The 14,347-nt window shown below is 47.5% G+C and overlaps 1 protein-coding gene across 5 annotated transcripts; it reads right to left on the bottom strand.

Moving 5' to 3' along the window:
• Nucleotides 1–72: 72 nt before the first annotated feature.
• HGS (hepatocyte growth factor-regulated tyrosine kinase substrate) lies at nucleotides 73–14,316 on the bottom strand. 5 transcript variants are annotated; one of them, XM_088663022.1, is made up of 21 exons: nucleotides 14,161–14,316; nucleotides 12,003–12,087; nucleotides 9,618–9,693; nucleotides 9,109–9,201; nucleotides 8,649–8,772; nucleotides 7,898–8,013; nucleotides 6,637–6,705; nucleotides 6,357–6,481; nucleotides 5,724–5,802; nucleotides 5,529–5,627; nucleotides 4,888–4,983; nucleotides 4,558–4,596; nucleotides 4,308–4,451; nucleotides 3,516–3,729; nucleotides 3,027–3,199; nucleotides 2,741–2,881; nucleotides 2,446–2,623; nucleotides 2,194–2,327; nucleotides 1,453–1,563; nucleotides 1,159–1,254; nucleotides 73–932 (listed from the first exon to the last, which is right to left on the bottom strand). In XM_088663022.1, exons 1-21 carry the CDS (start codon nucleotides 14,195–14,197, stop codon nucleotides 819–821), a joined length of 2,343 nt encoding a protein of 780 aa, XP_088519148.1. In that variant the 5' UTR covers nucleotides 14,198–14,316; the 3' UTR covers nucleotides 73–818. The 5 variants fall into 5 exon arrangements, with proteins under 5 accessions (XP_088519148.1, XP_088519149.1, XP_088519150.1 ...); XM_088663023.1 differs by having other exon boundaries at nucleotides 3,516–3,726; XM_088663024.1 differs by having other exon boundaries at nucleotides 4,888–4,985; nucleotides 5,540–5,627.
• Between the last annotated feature and the right edge of the window lie 31 nt (nucleotides 14,317–14,347).

The following is a 14,347-nucleotide window of genomic DNA, read 5'->3' as shown; positions in this document are numbered from 1 at the left end:
CACAAGCCACCAACTAGTTCTGCAGAGACAGAAACTTTTAACCCAAGGCCTATGAGGAAGCACAGACTGAAAAATGTTTTAAATACTTTATTGTCACTGGTTCCATTCTGTCTACACCAGCACTAAACACAAGAGATGAGTCTTCAAAAGCAGCGAGCATAAGTTGGGCAGAGGAAGGGGAGAAGAAATGCAGGCCTGGAGCAGGCTGTGTTCAATGTCGTGGGTTCTCCAAAGGATTGAGAAGAGACATGGAGGGCTGTGAGGTCATGGAGGGGGAGGGGGCAGTGGTGTTGGAGATGAAGGCCACTTGATTGGCAAGATGCAACCATAGAATGTACTAAAGGGGAGGGGGGAGAAGGATGTAGGCCCAGATCATGCTGTGGGCTGGACCCATTTACTCTGGCATTGGAGCATGCTTAAATGCAGTTTCCAATAAGAGAAGAGCAGCTCTCCAACCTGTAACGGCGCACATAGGAAGGGCTCCTTGAGAATTCTGCTCTGCTACCCAGCCAACACAAAGCTAGGATCAGGCAGTGGGCTACTCTCTCTCTCCACAGCCAAGGAACAGTGTATAAGGTTATTTGAGCACAGGTGTCTCTCACTCCTCCCAGAAGGCTCACTTAGTGAGGGATGGAGAGGGGAGGTACAGGTAGCCAACGGGAAACTACCTAGGACGGCGGGGGCTCAGCTCTCTGTTCCCCAGGGTGGGGATGGCGCAAGGTAATAGCAATGGTGTAGCGAGTACAGCAGTGACCAACAGATGGTAGTGTTACAATGTCTTAGAAACCCACCCCTCCCTTTCCTCATAAGCCAAGAGATTAGTCAAAGCAGATCAGCTGAGCCTCTCCGCTGCCGCCTTGTGCCTGTTGCACCTGGACTGGAGCCTGCTGAGGAGGCTGCTGCTGCTGGGGAGGTCCTCCAGGAGGTGCCATCTGTAAGGAGAGAAACAGGGAAGCAAGTAAGGAGGTCTTGTTTGAAAAGTCATCCCCCCCTCCCCCATTTAAAGCTACTGTAGATAACGGTCCCCCAACCCATGGATTGGCACAGAGCCTAAAAAGCCAAACAATGTTGAGCTGAAGGAATTCAGGGCACCAGCCTAACATAAAATGAAGAAGTCGCCAAAACAGTTGCCCCCAAAGTGGTTGGTCAAAGACTCACCTGCTGATACATAGGCTGCTGTCCTGACAGGTAAGGCTGCTGGGGTGGCAGGTTACTCAAACCCTGTTCCTGGCCAGGGAGGGTTGACATGAGGTTCTAGCAGGAAAAGAAGAGGGCATGAGACTTTCCGCCAATCCACATGGCTTCATTCGTAACAGGAGGCAGCCTGGAGCTTAGGGGTGGCTTTGCTGCCTCTATGCACATAGAAGAATTCCCCTTCAGTCCTGTCTGCCGGCTGCCCTCACACCAGACACTGGAGAAGGCGCATAGCGCAACAGTTTCAAGGAGTCTCACCTGCATGTTGTAGGGCTGGTAGCCCATAGAGACCGACTGATTGCCCATGTAGCCCTGTGGCGCTTGTGTCATGGCTGGGATAGCCTGGGTCTGGGCAGGGGCAGCTGCGTTCTGAAAGGTAAAGGAAGCAGGAATGCGTAAGAAGTCTAGACAAACTTCAACACGCAGGCAAGAACACACAGGGAGAAACTTTCGCTACTCGCAAGCTGGCAAAGACTATTTATATTCCGCTCTTCCTCCAAGGAGCTCAAGGCAGCATGCACAGTCCTCTCCACTTTATTCACACAACCAACCTGGGATGTAGGTGTTATAGGTAAGACGGAGAGCTTGCTACTTACACCGTGCTTGAAGGCTATGGGAAGACTTGAACCTGGATTTCCCAGGTCCAAATCCAAATGCTTGAACCACAACACACATAATGTGATTAACTGGACTGTAGTCCATTGAAGCTGATGCAATGATTTTTATTTTTGTCTTTTATGTTGGCACAAGGCTTCATTATTTTAACTTGGCTACCCTTCCAAAAATGGTTTAAAATAGGTGCTTCAGCTTCATAATGAAAGAATCATCACCGCTAGAATGATTCGAACTTGGATCTTCTCCGTCCTAGTCAAACACTAACGTTATCACCACGCTGGCTTGAATTCTCCCTCCTCCACTTTCACAACAACACATATAACCTGCTGGGATTTAATCCCCTGATTTGGGGCAGAGGAAATTTGAGCTGCGGGTCAAACTTGCCTGGTAGCCTTGGGTAGGTGTAGGTTGGTAGGAGGAATAGGCAGGATTCGTGGTGGGCACAGCCTGCCCTTGCGGAGCTGCCTGGGCATTATTGGTGCTTGCTGAGTACATGTAAGTGCTCACCATGTTGGGATCTGAAATACAGATGAAATATGAGAAAAGGACAGCCTTCCGAGACCAGGCCAGCTAGCCCAGTATCCCATTTCAGGTGCTTTCAGCTAACACATTCCCCCTCCATCCTATGGCTCTTACCTGTTCCTGCCACAGGCATTGCAGTGTACGGTCCGGTGCTGCCCTGGGCAGGCTGGCTCATGTAGACTGTGTGCATAGGTGAGCCCTCCACAGAGCCTGCTGGGCTGAAGGTGCCTGGGAAGCTTGTGGGGCCTGATGGCTGGTAGATCACCCCGCCGGCAGGAGGCATGGCCTGCAGCTGCAGAGAGAGGAAGCAGGTTAAGAGGGGGACGGTGACTTGGCTGATGTGTTTACAAAGAGAACAGCCACGGAAGGCAGGAGGAGGGGGGATTCTCGGCCTCTCCACCCGTCATACCTGAGCATACGGCAAGGAGAAAGCAGGCATCTGGGCCCGCATTTGGATCGTATGCTTCTGCTGCTCCAGCCGCAGCTGGCGCTCCTTCTCTTGCTCCTGAAGGCGCTGGATCGCCAACTGCCGTTGCATCTCCAGGTATTCCTACAAGTTGGAGAAGCACATGCGATACATTACAACACGGGAGCCATGGGGCCTCATGCTTTACTAGGCTACACCGCTTGCAAACCATTTTGCAGAGGGCAGGTGTACCTTTTGTACCGGACACAGTTGGCACCGGCCACCTCACCTGTTTCTTCTGCCGCATAATCTCAAGCTTCTGGGCTAGCTGGATCTGGCGCTGGCGCTCGGCCTCCTCGGCAGCACGGCGCAGCTTCTCCCTGTGTTCCTCCCGCAGAGCGTTCAGGGCTCCCCGCGCATCCCGGATCTGGGCAAGTTTATCTTGAAGTCCCTCATAGTACACTGGGCGGGGGGAAGGGGAGAAAAAAGGCGCTGTCAGAAGCCCCACCTCCGTGAGATCCACAGGAAGTATAGCTCCCACCTCGAAGAAAGCCAGAGCAGACTCCTCAGCGTGGGCCAAAGGCATCATGCCATCTTCCCTTCCTTCCCACCCCAATGCTAAAAAGTGGAAAGGATGCCACAATACCCATTTTGGTTCAACGCAAGGAAGTCAATTAACCGCCTATGATTTAACGGGGAGAGAGGCGATCCCAACCGTGCTACAAGCTCCTCCCGCAGCTCTCTGCCCACATTAAGGGCCGGGGCCCTGGGAGCTTACGGCGGCGCTCATCCAACTGGTTCAGCAGCTCCAGGAGCTGAGGGTGCATGCTGTTGATGGACTGGAAGAGCGAGAGCACAGCAGAGTCATTGGTGATGCTCCGGCCCCGCAGGTGGTTGCTCTTCATGCGGTTGACGAAGGTGGTGACGGCGTTCTGCAGAGCCTTCAGGAACTGGTCGTGGCTCTCGTCTGTCTCACCGTTTTGGTATTGCTGCTGGGGAGACCATCAGAGAGAGATGGGGAGACCATTAATTGGAAGCCGCAATTCCAACTAAGTTAAAGCTCAACCAAGTTCATTTTTCAATGTGGCTTCAGCTGCCTTGGGTTACCCCTGCCCTCTTTCCCTGCAAGGCGATGCATCTCCTCTGAAGGCAGCCCTGTTTAGGGAAGCTTTTAATGTTTAATAGATTATTGTATTTTAATGTTCTGTTGGAAGCCGCCCAGAGTGGTTGGGAAAACCCAGCCAGATGGGCGGGGTATAAATAAATTATTATTATTATTATTATTATTATTATTATTATTATTATTATTATTATTATTATTTATTATCATCATCATCATCTCCTGTAAAAACCTTAAACCTCCAGACTGTTCAAATGCAGCACAGCAAGCTTGCCGCACTCCGTGCCTGGCCTCCTTTAATTCCGCTGCTCACATTGGAGAAAGAATCAGCAGTTGCTCACCAGCTGGCAACCATTTCAGGAAAAAACCAAACAAACCCAGCAGCTGAGCCTAATTCTGCTTTACTGAGACGCACCCTAAGAGCACACAGGAAAGGAAGGTTGCTCTTACCTCCACCACACTGAGTGGGGCAGGCTGGACTTCGGTGTTTTGGGTTGCTGGCTCCCCCATGGATAGCGGGGCTGAAGGGGTGGGGCTCTTGCGCACCTCCTCCTGCTTCTTCTCCCAGTAGTTGCGGTTCAGGTACCGAGCCAACTGCAAGGAGATGTTGGGAAACAGGAAGCAAGCTGGTTGTCACTAGCCAGGGTGTCGCTGATACTAGCAAACTACAAAATGGCTTATGGGGACAGGGGGGTCTTACCTCAGGGTCAATGTCCTCAGCCAGAGGTGCAGAGGAGTTCTGAAATAAGACACATATTACATGATTAACCACCCATACAAAGATGGGTACCTTGAGAGTACCCCCACTGGCTCCCATTCTCTTAGGAGATCAACGCTGCCTGTTTCAAGCTTCAAGGCATGAGCGGACTCGTGAGCAGAAGGAGCTGCTAAAGCAAGGTGAGAGGAAAAGCCAACACACCTTCTCTTCCTCTCCCATGGACTTCCTTGGACTTACCACAGAATGTTCATGACACGGGAGAAGTGTATAAATGGCAATAGGGGAAATCTCTCCAGGCGGGTGGGCACTTACCACAGGCGAGGAATAAAGGGTGTTGACTGGTGGAGCCGATGAAGTGACTGGTGTCGGCTCAGCCTTGGGGTATGTGGAATACGTGCTTTTCTGTCTCTGCAGAGGAAAAGCAAGAGGGAGAACGATATAGGAATGCTTCACTGATTCCTGAACTTGCACAGCAAGCCAGGAACCACTTTTGCCGTCTGCCAGCAAGCCAGAAGCTGATCGGGAATGAAGCCTGAAGCATGTCTCCTGACAGTTACCCGCCACGTCTGGGCATCTCAGAATGGCACAAATAAGTGTGCAGTTAGTGATGAAATTAGATTCACCCAGAATCAGCATGGTCTTTATCTGCTCTTAATTGGACAACAAAATGGGAAAGTTAGTGCAGCATTTTAATTAACTGAACACGACATAACGTGTTTGTTTTTCGGAACACCCGATTGGCAAAGTACCCAACAATTAAAATGCCTCCTTTTGGTGGGGGGAGACTTGACATCAGCACAAGTTTCCCATATTTGAGGACTAGGCTGTTGCAGGTAAAGAGGGAGCTTATGCAGAACATTGAGCTACCTAAGCTCTACAAGGCAGTCAACCCTGCAGGGTACCTCCGAGTATTAATGTCACAGGAATCCCCCCCTAATTCTCAAGACACAAACCATCCTTTCCTTCTCCTCTGCCTCTGACTGGGAGAGTGCAATGGCCAGCTGCAGCTCCTCCTCCTCCTGCAGGGCAGTTTCATCACGCTTGGGAGGCAGCTGAGGGCAGAAGAAACAGCAGTCACTGTAACCCGGGTGAAGAGGTGACGGGTGAAGCCGGAGCCCCATCCCTTGCCATCACAGCCAAGTGCTCACCTGGGACTGCTGGGAAAGAGGGCTGGTCAGGTACTCAGGAGGAAGCTCCGTGGTTGCAGTTCCTTTCCCTTCTGCTTTCCTGTGTATACAGAGAAGCCAGGATCATGACCACAGCTGAACTGCAATCTGGTGGTCAGCCAGGGGTTTGGGGGTGGGGGAAGAGAGGACCACTCAACACCTGCTCTATTGTAGCATCTGTTGATCTGCAATAAGCCAATTAGCTTTTTCTCTTTAAGCTGCAACTTGCCAGACTACAGTGGAACCTTGGTTCTCTTAACTTAATCCGTTCGACTCCCGAAACAGTTTGAAAACCAATGTGCAGCTTCCTATTTGCTGCAGGAGCTTCCTGCACTCAAGCAGAAGCCGTGTTGGACATTCGGCTTCTGAAAAACGTTCAAAAACCGGAACACTTACTTCCGAGTTTTTGGTGTTCAGGAGCCAAAACATATGAGTATCAAGGCATTCAAGAACCAAGGTAGAACTGTATTCAGTTTACTGTTAGAGGAATAACAACTTTCTCCCTCCAGAGTCTGCACATGTAGAAAGAAAGGCTGCCACAAAAACCCCCATCTCATCCTTCCCCAACCTTTCCGTGCCAACGACCCTCTTCATTAACTAAGCTCTGATACTTACTTGTTGAGATGCTCGTAGCAGGGCTCACACACCCGCACCTCCTTCTCTATGCCAAACTTGGGAATGGTGGAATACTTGGAGGAGCACTTCCCACAGAAAATCTGCCCGCATGCCCGGCAGTGGTGCTGTGAATACAGGGAGAGGTCGAGAATAGAAGCCCACTAGAATTTAAATCTCCCGGCCACCACCTCCTCTTGTTGCCATTATAACATGGCTCTGTGTCATGTCAGCTGTCACAGGAAAGGAGCTCCAGGTTGGGACAGGGAACTGCACCACTCACCTTACGAGTCACCACCCCAAACTGGACTCTGCACCGGTGACACTCCTCCGCGTCCACCCAGTCTGGGGCCTGCCACACAGAAACAAAGCAAGTATTGGGGTAACAAAAAGGCTGTCATAAAGCCTTGAAGTGATCCTAAGAGCCCGAAAAAAGCACCCCCAAGAGCAGCAGTATTTGAAGAGGGATCCCAGATAGAGAAAAAGCATGTGCAACATAAAGAGGCAGTAAAAACTAAATAGGTGGTTCTCTTCCTGATCTGGAATGCTGGTCATTCTTGGGATACCCTTGTCAGTGATCCATGCTGACAGCCCTCACAGTTAGACTACTGCAATGCATTCTATGTGCAGCTGCCCTTGAAGATGGTTAGGAGGCCGCAGATAGTGTAGAATGCCGCTGCTTGTTTACTGAATGAGATGCAGAGTCGCATTACATCAATTTTCTGTGATCTGCACCAGCTAGCTATTTGATTCCAAGTCTACTTCAAGGTATTAATATTGGCTTATTATTACACTAAATGACTTGGGACCCAAGTATGTTTGAGTTCTTCTCTCATGGTGTGCCACTTGCAAGCTAATAATCTGTGGACCCTTCTTGTGGGCCCACCCCTGAGTAGTGCTCAGTATGTAGGGTGTGGTTGTGTGAGAGAGAGACCCGTGTGAGGGCCTTCTCAGTTGTGGCACCCTCCATGTGGAATTCCCCTGCCTCTGGAGATCTACCTGGTGTCCTTCCTACTTCAGTTACATAGATTGCTTAAAATGCACTAAGGCAAGCATGTCCAAAGTCCGTTTCAGGGGCCTAATCCGGCCCCTATGGCAGAATATGCCCTGGGGCAAAACCCTAAAAAAAGCTCAGCAACTTCAATCCCCAAAAAAGCTCAACAGCTTTGGGGTTAAATTCTTTAAAAAGCTCAACAACTTCAATTCTAAGAGAAGCTCTACCTGGGGTATGAGCAGTCTGATTCCGTAACAACCTATTAGAAGTATTTACTTTCTGCTGTTGCTTTTAATGTTGGCTTTACTTCTGCGCATTTTTTACCTTTTGTGAACCACTCTGGGATGCTGTTCTGAAGAACATTATGAAAACGAGATAAGCAAGTGAGTAATACAATTAGCTTCTCTTACTTCCCACAGCCCACAATGTACAAATCGAATGGGATACTTTTTATTTTTGCTATCACCCACCCCCAGGCAGCTGGATTTTTCACTGGAGACTGATTCAGCCCAAACTCAGCAACAGAAGAATCAAGACAGATTATAATTACCACAAAAAAGTCCAAATCATTTCCATATGTGAGGCGTGCCCCTTTCCCAACTGGGACACTCACCCTTTCCGCTGCAAACATGGCATCACTCTCCTTGAATTCTGGGAAAACATGACCTGCAGGAAAGATAAACAATGTCACGCTGTTGGGCTCTTCAACCACAGGCACCTGCTGGTACTTGGGATGGGGGCACCAAGTAGCAGACCTGAGAAGCCGTGTACAAATGCAAATAATAATAATAATAATAATAATAATAATAATAATAATAATAATAATTTATTTATACCCCGCCCATCTGGCTGGGCGGCTTCCAACAGAAAAATAAAATACAATAATCTATTAAACATTAAAAGCCTCCCTAAACATTCAGATGTCTTCTAAAAATCTGGACATTCACCTGCTCACCACGTTCCCTTTTCCAACCAAAGAAAACATGACATCTCCACAAATGTACTGAAGGGATGAGGCTAGAGGGATTGGCATAGATTTGGCCTTCCAGAATTCAGACCACCTGACCCATAGTCCAACATACCATATTATCACAAGTGACAAAGATCACAGAAATTCTTCTCGGCTCTGGAAGCTACTGTGTTCCATTAGGGCTTATACCTAAGACACTGACATGCTACTGTCATTGCTGTTTCTTAAAACATATGCACCAGTGTGTTTTCTCCAGATCCCCAACTGAACATACTCCGTCTTCCCACCCGCCCCCGCCCCCCTCTTCACAGCACAGGTCACTCATCCTTACCTTCAACCTTCATTATCTGGTAAGTGTCCTGCACCACCTTGTACTTGGGTTCATTGCGGAAGGCATGAGCCCATGCCTGGATCAAGTACAGGATCTTGTTGCGAACATTGGCTTCCACTTGTCTCTGTAGAAATGAGCAGAGCCAGGATCAGGCAATATGCCCAATGGAAACGAACCCACAATATTCCAAGGGAACAGCGTAAGTGCAATCTAATTGGGAAATGGCACTCAGAGCAATCCCCCTTGCCACCTAGCATCAGAAATCCAACCTCAGTTATTCTCTTTGCTGTATATTCATCTTCTACTAGGGGTGGGAAGGACAGAAAGAGTGATTTTCCTTGAAAATTTCCTCCTGCTGGAAAGGAACTCCATGTTTGGCCTAGGAGGGTGGCTTCACTGTTTATAAATTTGGATTTCTTTTGCTTTTACGGAGAGGAGAAACAGCCAAAAAAGCTCCTACCTTCAGCAATTCCTTCAACTCCTCCATGGTCAGTTTGTTAGCCACTTCATCGTGAACTGTTTGACCACAGTTCTTTACCACAGATTCCAAGACCTACGCGGAAAATATATTCATGAGCATGCACTGTCCCTGACCAAATATCCAAAGAGGTGCCCTGCTGGATTAGGCCAAAGGCCTATCTAGTCAAGTATCCTGTTTCCCCCAGTAGCCAACTAGACATCCATGGAAATACCACCAGCAACAAATACAAATGCAACAGCCCTTTGCCACTGTTTCCCCCCAGAGGACTGATATTGAGAGACACTGATAGCTTTATCCTCCAGGAATCTGTCTAATCCGCTTTTAATGTTGCCCTAGTTACAAGTAATTGGCAGCAGAAGTTCTGGTCCTCCTTTGAACAAAAAGTGGGCTGGCTGCACATCTCCCTCGCAAGGTTAGGGAAAGAAAGCTTCGCTCATTGACCTGGGAGAGTGAATACACCCTGAGGAAGTGGTTTCACTTTAGCTTACCTCTAGCGCGTAGAGAGCCACATGTGGATTCTTGTCATTGACTTTCTTCTTTATTGCACCAACAGCATATTTAGCCCTGGACAACAAAATGCAAAGAATAACAGCTCAGTCTAACGGCAGCGTAGGAAGGACCAGTTGTCATTCTGAAGCCATCCCAAAATCCCTGCTCTCCTGAAATATAATAGCAGTGCTTATAATGGAAGAGGGAAATGTGTCAACATGTGTCAAGATTTGAAGCTAAATTATTTGACTAATCTACGATAGGCCTGTTGTCTTTGTCCATGGAGTTTTCTTGGCAGGGATACTGGAGCGGCTTGCCAGTTCCTTCCCCCGAGTGCTCCCTGGAAGGACAGATCCTGAAGCTGAGGCTCCAATACTTTGGCCACCTCATGAGAAGAGAAGACTCCCTGGAAAAGACCCTGATGTTGGGAAAGATTGAGGGCACTAGGAGAAGGGGACAACAGAGGATGAGATGGTTGGACAGTGTTCTCGAAGCTACCAACATGAGTCTGACCAAACTGCGGGAGGCAGTGGAAGACAGGAGTGCCTGGCGTGCTCTGGTCCATGGGGTCACAAAGAGTCGGACACGGCTAAACGACTAAACAACAACAACAACAAATCTACGATAACTGTTCCATTTACCAATCAAAATCATTTATGTGTGAGGCAGTGAATACCATGTTTCTCATATTATAAGACACGTCATATATTTATTTTTTCCTCAAAAAAACACACTATGGCTTATTTTCAAGGGTTGTCTTATTTTTTTCCTCCTCCTCCTCCTCCTGCCGCGGCCGGCATTGCTGCTGCGCTTATCACTATGTCTTATTTTCGGGGTATGGCTTATATTCCTTGAATGCTTAAAAATCCTGCTATGGCTTATTTTATGGGTATGTCTTAAAATATGAGAAACAGGGTATCTTGCACGTCTGTGAATTTACTATGTAATGCGGAAACTGCTGTATGATGAAAGAATATGCTTCATTTTCTTAAGTATCAGTACGGTAGTTGTAGAAAACTCTTGGAAATACATGCAGTGCCTTCTCTTCCTATTCTTTTCTACAGATACCTTCCTTGTCAAATAATTTCAGACAATTTCGTTATTAAAGCAGAACACAGAGAACCAACCCAATATAAGCAAACATAATTGTCACATAATTATTATTATTTTCCTTTTGCACAAGGGCTGGAACTTCTTTGTTCACAGCATGTCTCTAGTTTCACAGGAAAAGAAACCCACAAAACAATTTTCTCATCTCTTTCAGCAGAGGCCGTATATCTAGAAGAGCAGATCTCGTATGTAGTTTTAAGAGTTGTTCTGTTAATATATACACTAATAAATACACTGGGATGAGATGGAATGTTAAGACCCAAAAAGACTGACATTAATAGATGACTTATTTGACTGTCCTGGCAATCCATTTTTTCTGAAGAAAATCTGCAGCGACACTCATCAACTGCTCATTTCATTAGCCTCTCACTTAGTTAAACTTTTTTGGTCCAAGGACCATATTAACCATAAAGTAACACTCCAAGGACTGGATGCCAAGGCCATTTTCCACCCACTATTGCAGCTGCAGATCAGCAATGGGGATGGAAGAGCAAATGCTGTTCCTTGATCTTCAGGGAGTGACGGGGCTCAACAACATCACTCCCCCTGCTCATCAGATCAATCTGATGAATAAGGGGAAATCCCCATCACTGCACTGGTCTGGGTGGTGGAGCTGAAACCTCTCTGCTCACACCAGTACAACACGACAGTGCTCAGCAACACCGAGTCCTTCTCAGTAAACAATGACAGCAGCCAAATTGTTGGGGGCCACCAGAAATCATTGGGGGGGGGGTCCCACACATGGCCCACATGTTATCTACCTCTGTACAGTCATACCTCGGGTTACAGACGCTCCAGGTTGCGTCTTTTCAGCTTGTGTCCTGAGCTGAACCCGGAAGTACCTGAACACGTTACTTCTGGGTTTCAGCACTCACGCATGCGCAGAAGCACTAAATCGCTCTTTGCACATGTGCAGAAGCACCAAATCGCAACCCGCGCATGTAGAGACGCAGGTTGTGAATGCTGCGGGTTGCGAACATGCCTCCTGCATGGATCACATTCGCTACCCGAACGTCCACTGTATTTGTTTCATAGACAAAGAGCATGCCATAGTAGCAACAATGCTGGCTTTGGATGTGGAAACCCCCAGGTTCAAATTTCTGCTCGCCCTTGAGGCTCAAAGGATGAACCTGGGCAACCACAAATACTCAACTTACTCTACTGCAAAGGGCAGCTGCGAGGTTAAAATGTGGGACAGCTCAGTGTCCTAAACATATCAATAAACCATGATGCATATAGAGTGAAGAAAGATTGGTGCAGTCATCAGCACTTACTGGGTGTCACCCTGACGAATCATATCGCAAATCTGGAGGATGGACTCCCAGTCTGTCTCCAGCAGAAGCTGACTGGTAGCTTTATCTGAAATACATTGAAATAACCATTAACCATTCAGGTCAAATGCTAATATAGTTATTTGCTCTGGGAGTCTGTTGGAGAAATAAGCCATACTTTGTCTTTGTTGGTGGAGTACACCAGAAATTTGAGAACCTAGAGCAGGCATCCCCAACCTTTGGCTCTCCAGATGTTTTGGACTACAATTCCCATCATCCCTGACCACTGGTCTTGTTAGCTAGGGATCATGGGAGTTGTAGGCCAAAACATCTGGAGGGCTGCAGGTTGGGGGTGCCTGACCTAGAGCATTTTGTTTTGTGACCTACTGTTCACCTAACAGTGTCCTGCAAAATATCTTACATGCCTATGCTTGGCATCAATCCTTTGTATGTGGATTATAATTTTATTGAGTAATTATAATGAGTAATTTTGTTGGTTGACAGAGATAATGTTGAGGTAGTGAACAATTGTAGCAGTTGTATGGAATGGATGGTGAGTGGGATTGGGTGAGTGGTTGTATGATGTGCATTATTTTGGTCGAAATTTTATGTTGTACTGTATGGCCTTGTAACATTCTCTGACTTTATAATTGATATTATGTTTATGCTGTACATAGAAATGGATATTGTTTATGAATTTGTTTTGTTTATATATAAATCATTTGATATGGTTTTTATTTTAATTATTGTGTTTCTAAATTTATTTTTATCTATTGTAAACTGTTGAGATTTTCATATAGTTTGCAATTTGTAAATGGAAACAACTGTTATGTTGCTGCTAAATGGTGGCCCCTTACAAAGAGCATTTCTAACTCACAATAGCAGAGTCAATATTACTTGCAGAACTGCCCATGTTTGCTACTCCAATCTGCCATCCACAAAGACTTAATTTTTTGCAGCTGCTTCTGTGCATTTTCATCTTCTTACTTACATTGTCAAAAAAAATTACTGTAAGCTTATTTGACGTTTTTCTTTTTCTTTTGCTTATGTTACTCTAAAGTTCAATCTCTGTGGACAGCACTATATAAAAATTAGCAAAGGAGCTCATAATCTTATGACAATTGTGTGCCCATCCCCCACCCCCCTTTTCTTGTTTTCTGGTAACCAACGCTTTTGCCACCCCCACAGCAGATGACACATTTCAAACTCCTTCCTCATGTGACACCTGCCCTACTGCACCACTTCTTGACTCAGTCAACTGAGATTTCTGTTCTTGCTCTGTCACTTCCTGGATTGTTAGTCACCTTGCAGAGCCTGATTTTAGTAATAGTGGTGAGATCAGCAGTGTTGTACTGTAAAAGCATAATGCTTTTCATTTCTCAAAAGACTGTTAACTTCCCCCCATAATTCAAAAAGGGCCAGATTAGTCAGTTAAACAAACACCACAGCTCTGATCCAGTGATTACCCCTTCATTCGTCACTGAACAATATGTGTGTGTGTGTGTGTGTGTGTGTGTGTGTGTGTGTATGTATAGGCGTGTGTGACTTGTTTATTTTTGTTTATTTTTGTAAGGGTTGTATCCAATGCTATTTGTGTTCAGAGTAGATCCACTGAGCTTTATGAATGTGGCTTAGATCCAATGCACCCACACTGAGTAGGGCGAACACTGGTTAAAACCCCAAATGCCCATTTTCGAGATCAAAGGGCAGCAAAAGGAATGTTGTCATCCTGTCTGTGTCTGGCAGATGAAGTCGGTTACAGCTGCTAGGCCCAAACACGGTTTTTGTTTTTGTTTTTAACGTTGGGAGCTTCAATCTGGGCATATGTGGGGTGACCATAGTGCATAACCATAGGGGAATTAATAGGGGGCGGGTGGGGGGATGGGCAGCGAACAGAGAAGCAGCTTTCGGGGGGGGGGGGAACCTATTTGGCTTCCAGCTTAATGGGAGCTGATGGAAAAGGGAGGTCCTACGCGCAGGAGCTCTGGGCTTTGACGTTCCCCAAAGGAGCTCAGCCCGAAGAAGCGCAGCATCGGGCGAAGGTGCGAGGAGGGCGAAGATGAGGAGAGGAAGGAGAAGGGTCAGAACACCCCACCCAGGTATTTGGGGTCACAGGTTAACGGGGCAGGTCGCTGCCGGGACTCCCTCCCTCGCCCAGTACCTAGAAGCCGCTCGAAGGTGCCGCCGCCTCGCCCCATGGCGATCCCCGTTCAAGAGCAGGTAGCACCGACCGCTGGATCTGGCTCGCCTCGGAAACCCGCTTCCGCAGCCTAGGCCCCGCTTCCGGCTTCCGCTAAGCGCCGAGGCGGGACTTCCGGCGGCAGGCATTAGGCGATTGGCGGACCTAG

Source organism: Zootoca vivipara, chromosome 2, assembly GCF_965207765.1.
Source record: "Zootoca vivipara chromosome 2, rZooViv2.hap1.1, whole genome shotgun sequence".
Taxonomy (NCBI): Eukaryota; Metazoa; Chordata; class Lepidosauria; order Squamata; family Lacertidae; genus Zootoca; species Zootoca vivipara.
The sequence above is the reverse complement of the archived record's forward strand: the minus strand, read 5'-3'. Positions and strand labels throughout refer to the sequence as shown.

Excerpts from the sequence above, each read along its gene's own strand:
- HGS (XM_088663022.1), bottom strand. The coding sequence starts at position 14,197 with ATGGGGCGAGGCGGCGGCACCTTCGAGCGGCTTCTAG. Across the intron at positions 3,200-3,515 it reads CCAGTTGGATGAGCGCCGCC|TGTACTATGAGGGACTTCAA; the intron begins GTAAGCTCCCAG and ends CCCCCCGCCCAG. Across the intron at positions 1,255-1,452 it reads ACCAGCCCTACAACATGCAG|AACCTCATGTCAACCCTCCC; the intron begins GTGAGACTCCTT and ends TTTTCCTGCTAG.